The 5,518-nt window shown below is 25.8% G+C and overlaps 1 protein-coding gene across 1 annotated transcript; it reads right to left on the reverse strand.

Moving 5' to 3' along the window:
• Nucleotides 1–1,482: 1,482 nt before the first annotated feature.
• Nucleotides 1,483–4,667, reverse strand: OCT59_012097 (CTP synthase ura7). Its single transcript, XM_025320813.2, has 13 exons — nt 4,324–4,667; nt 4,121–4,257; nt 3,998–4,033; nt 3,825–3,923; nt 3,552–3,752; nt 3,397–3,477; nt 3,142–3,314; nt 2,939–3,071; nt 2,669–2,852; nt 2,521–2,583; nt 2,302–2,451; nt 2,059–2,232; nt 1,483–1,983 (listed from the first exon to the last, which is right to left on the reverse strand). Exons 1-13 carry the CDS (start codon nt 4,508–4,510, stop codon nt 1,823–1,825), a joined length of 1,779 nt encoding a protein of 592 aa, XP_025170439.1. The 5' UTR covers nt 4,511–4,667; the 3' UTR covers nt 1,483–1,822.
• Nucleotides 4,668–5,518: the final 851 nt, after the last annotated feature.

The following is a 5,518-nucleotide window of genomic DNA, read 5'->3' on the forward strand; positions in this document are numbered from 1 at the left end:
TTAGAGGTTGGAACTGACCAAAAAAACCTTATTCGATTAATAATCGATTAGCCAAAGGCCCTAATCAATTAATAATCGATTAATATTAAAATATTAAAAATTTTTTTTTTTGACTGCAGATTGCACCAAATTGTTTTTGATCATACATTTAGTTATAGGAAAGTCTTATTTATTATTATTATCATTAAAAAATTAATACAAATTCAGAGAACACGTGACCAAAAATTCACAGCTCTGGGCCGCATTAGATAATTTGACCAGAATTATAGGTTGATAATTTTAATCGATTAACTGATTTTTGAAATACCTTAATCGATTAACCTTAATCGATTCCAAACTCTACTTTATTTATTTTTTTTTTTAATTTTTGATTGATAGTTCAACTTGCAAAAATGGATTCTGGAAATATGATTATGAAATTAAACTAATTCTACTCAAAAAATTTGATTAAAAATATGCTATTAGATGCAAATTAAACCTGAATTATTACCAACACATTCACAGTTTATTATTTTATTATACCAGTGTAAATATCTGCTAAAACTATATCAAAGTAAAGGAGCATCACAAAAAATAATTAAAGAAAACAAAAAAAATCAAAATGTTAATATAAATGATAGCATTCTGAAAAAATTATGAAAGTGTAGAGGTTTTGTTATGATTTACGAAATTGCAAGGTTCTTAGCAAAAAAATTGATGTTATATTATATGTAGATAATTAATTTAGATGTTATAAATAAATTTTATGGTATATACCATATCAATAATAATATGGAGGTGTTATCACATGTGGGCAATTTTCTTTAAAAAATTTACTTTAATTTTAAGTTTTATTAATAGCATATTGGTGTATCAACTTTTTTGCACTGGACCATATTTTCTTAGATAGTTTAAATAATTCTGTATATTTTACTTTAAAATGTTAATTTAAAATTCCATATATTAAGATACACTTAAAACTTTTTACTATTTAAATATAAATATAGTAATTAGATTTATATTTTAAAGTAATTTATCTGTAGTAATATTTGGTTTCAAATACCAATAATTAAAAGAAATTATATAAAATATTGCAAATAGTAAATTTATACTAATATTAAAAAAAAAATGTTGGTAAATTAATCCTTTGTAATTCCTGTAATATATTATACCAAAGTTGAAGAATCAATTCAAATGGTATATTTTGTATTAATGATGCAAATAGAATTTGACATATATTATAAAAATATAGGGTGTAAGTTATTTATTTAATTCTATTATAATTAATAGTATTTTAAAAAGTTTAATAAAAAATTTAGGTTAGCATTATGGATTCGGCGGAATTAAGAAAATTTTGGCTAAAATTACAATTTAAAGGTGATTTTTAAGTTTTACTTATCCGATCTCTTAATTAATAAGCCAGCATATTTAAACTTGTTCCAATTAAAAATGTAAGATATTTTATAAAATATAAAAATTGGTTTGTAAATACCAGGTTAATTTCTTAATACTAGTTGAATAAAAAGTTCATTTATAATTTTCTTTTAAATATCTTTTCAGGTTTCAATTTTAAATTAAAATTATTACTTTAAGGCGCACCTAATTTCATCTCTTCTAATTAGTGCATTTATAAAAAGTAATGAAACTTAGCTATACTTGTTTATATATTTTCTTTTTTTTTTAAACAAAAAATTGCTTAATAATATAAGAATTGGATTGTTATAAACATTGATTCAGATCTAATATCATTAACATTTATTATTGTAGTAATTACTTTTTTTTTTTTAGATATTAACGCAAGTTTGTCACATTTAACGTGACATCTAAAATTAAGAAAAGTATATTAATTGGAAATATGAGAGATTCCATTAGTCTTTGATTTACTTTTTACTACGGATTTCCGTTCCGCAGAAGCCACCACAAATCCATGAAAAGGGGGCGAAGGTTTAAGGGGACGACTAAGATATTCAGGATGATATTGAGTAGCGACATAGAATGGGTGACCTAATAACATGTTAAATAAATAAATAAATATTGAAATCAAACAATATGTTTACAAAAATAAATGAAATAACTTACCCTTAAGCTCCATTATTTCCATCCTATTTCCAGTTGTATCGCGCCCTACAAAATGTAAACCTTTTTCTTCAAGTGTTTGCACGTACTTAGGGTTAACTTCATACCGATGTCGATGGCGTTCAGAAACATGATGGTCATCTCCGGAGATAAGTTCAGCACTCTCATAACATTTTCCTTAATAAACCATAAACAAAATTTCAATATCAGAAATTTATTTTTTGAATTTATGCTCTTAATGCTTACGTATTTTTGACCACGATTCTGTTCCGTCTTGGAAAATAGTGGGCCTTAATCCCAGTCTCATTGTTCCGCCAAGATGTGTCGTTGAAATTTCAGGCATATTAATAACGACCTGATGCTTCGCATTTTTGTCAAATTCTTCTGAATTAGCAGCTATCATTGTTGAATCACAAAATAAATTATTATATTCGCAGTATGCTGTATAAAATAATTATAATATACCTTCGAGACCACAAACATTGCGAGCAAATTCGATTACAGCTACCTGTAACCCTAGACAAATTCCTAAGCAGAGTAAGAGCAAACATTTTTACGAAATCAATTAATAAGTTTTTTTTTTTTTAACGAAAAGTCAAATTAATAAATATACCTAAATATGGAACTTTATTTTCACGTGCAAATTTTGCTGCGGCAATTTTGCCTTCTGTGCCACGAAATCCAAATCCTCCTGGAACTAAAATACCGTTAGCAGACCTTAAATTTTCCCATGATTCACGGTACTTTTCCGGATTTTCTTTTTCGTATTCTGCTTCTAAATATGAAGCTTCAACCCACTATTCAAATTAAAGAAATATGATATTTTACGAATTAGTATATTATTTATGCACTTATTTAAGAATACAAACATAATCTTACATACTTTAAGATCTATCTTACGTTCACAGTTTAATCCAGAATGTTCAAGTGACTTTTTGACAGAAAGATATGAATCCTGAAGATTTGTATATTTCCCTACCAAGACAATTACAACGGGATGTAAAAAACGATCATGACTAAAAGAAATCAATTTGATTAAATGTTTAATCGATAATATAGCATCCATAATCCTACAAAATTGCGTACTCTTCTGTTAATTTTGTCCATTGCTTCAATAAATTTTCTCCTTTTTCGACTTGAGTTTTAGAAATCAGGATTTTATCCAACTTGAGTCTATTTATTAGAAAATCTAAAACGCCTTGTTCTTTTAATAAGAGAGGAACATGATAGGTCGAGGAGACGTCTCGAACAGAAATTACCTTAAGATGGATCAAAATTAATCAATAGACTTCAATATGAAAAATTATATCACCACATTATTTTATTTATTTTAACACATACTTGTTCTATTCCAACATGACAAAACATTGAAATTTTATTTTGAACTTCAACTTCTAATTTTTGGGAGCAACGACATGCGATCTGAAAGAAAATTGAATTTTTATTATCGAAAAGAAGTCAAAATACTAATAAATAATATTAAGTCACAAATTTACCAAGTCGGGTGATAATCCTAAAGCTCTCAATTCTCTTACGGTAGCTTGAGTTGGTTTAGTTTTTTGTTCACCTACAGGACCAATAATTGGAACAAGTGCCACGTGACCTAGTGCAAAATTTTCTGATCCAACTCGAAATTGAAATTGGCGCATTGCTTCAATAAATGGGGCGGATTCTATATCACCGACAGTGCCGCCCAACTTAAGGTTTCACGATGATATCTTTATTTAAAATTAATTTAGAATAAAAACAATAAAAGATTGCAGCTATACCTCAATAATGCAAACGTCAGGTTTTTCACCACTTTCATCAACAGGTATTGATGCTACTCGTTCAATCCAATTTTGCATTGCATCAGTTATGTGAGGAACCTAAAATAGGTCGATCGGATCAATAAAATTTATTTTTTTAATGATAAATGATGAAATATTATATAACATTATACCACTTGTACAGTCTTGCCCAGATATTCACCTTTTCGCTAATTGGATAAAAAAAATAGTAAATTAGGAAAATGAACATGCTTGAAAAAGATAATACAATCAATTTATTTGATTTTAGGTATAACCTCCTTATTGATAACTTCTTGATAAATCTTGCCGGTTGTGATGTTATTATCTTTCGTAAGAGTTATATCGAGAAAACGTTCATAGTTTCCTAAGTCAAGATCGACTTCCCCGCCATCATTTAATACAAAAACTTCACCTATTGGATAAGGAATGATTAAAATATACCGATTTATATCCATGACTTTCATGAAAGTAAACAAACCATGTTCAAAAGGACTCATAGTTCCCGCGTCGATGTTCATATAAGGATCGATTTTTATAGCAGTAACCCTTAACCCGATAGTTTTTAATAAGAGACCCAAAGAAGAAGCAAATATTCCTTTCCCAATACCCGAAATAACACCTCCGGATATCAAGATATACTTTATTTTCTTATCAAGGTTTCCCATGTTTGATATAAACACAAGGTAATGATATTCGTAGGTTTATAAACAAAGTAAAGAAGAGCAAATACGAAAGAAAGACACTTGAATATTAAGAGGAGAGAAAAAAAATTTTTTTTATTTAATGTTTTGGGCCCAGTTTGTCATCACGACAACTGGGAAAGAAACCAGATCTTCATAAAAAAATTTTCATTATATACTTTAAAAAATTTTTTTTTTGTGATACGACAATGCACGACTCATTACATCATCATTACTGTAAACGCGCATTAATAAATGAGCATAATTTCCTATTTTCTTGTTATTTGTCACGTGATAGATTTTTAAACAAGTACAGTATTAGTAGTATGATTATATATTAAATGAAAATAATTCATGATTAATTATAAAATAAAATAAAATAAGGTGGTATTATGTTTTTATTTAATTTAAAAGTAAAAATGTAATTACTTTATAAATAGTATACAAGATTGATAAATAAAAGCATGAAACTATATAAAACAAACTACCTTTATAAAATAAGGATTAACCAGTTATTATATTAAAAAAATCTTATGTTTATTAAATTAAAATTTAGTTAAAATAAATAATAATAAGTATAATAATATAAAACTTTTTTAAAAAAAATATTTATTAAAATAAAAAAAAGTTCACATTTATTTTATATTAAAGAATCTTGTTTAAAAACTTTCATATTTATTTATTTTAAAAAAATATCTTTGTATTTAAAATTTCATATTTACTTATTAAAAAAAAATTTTTGTACTGTCAGTATTTATTTGTTAAAATATATATAAAAAATATTACTTTTTATAAAAAAGAGTTTTGCTAACTTGCCCTTTGGGTTAAATAACTTGGGTTAAATTACCTTCCTAAAATTTATAATTTATATTAATATTTTTTTTTAAAAAAAAATTATTCATGTTATTATTTATTTCACTTTATATAGATTTTATTTTATTTGAATATTATAGAATATAATAACTAATTTTTCTTATATTTTTAATAATGTTT

This window comes from Rhizophagus irregularis, chromosome 2, assembly GCF_026210795.1.
Source record: "Rhizophagus irregularis chromosome 2, complete sequence".
NCBI classification, from domain to species: Eukaryota; Fungi; Glomeromycota; class Glomeromycetes; order Glomerales; family Glomeraceae; genus Rhizophagus; species Rhizophagus irregularis.

Coding starts and splice junctions, on each gene's coding strand:
- OCT59_012097 (XM_025320813.2), bottom strand. CDS start 4,510: ATGGGAAACCTTGATAAGAAAATAAAGTATATCTTGATATCCGGAGGT. Junction 3,924..3,997: donor TGGGCAAGACTGTACAAGTG/GTATAATGTTAT, acceptor GACCTATTTTAG/GTTCCTCACATAACTGATGC. Junction 2,853..2,938: donor AACGTAAGATAGATCTTAAA/GTATGTAAGATT, acceptor TAATTTGAATAG/TGGGTTGAAGCTTCATATTT.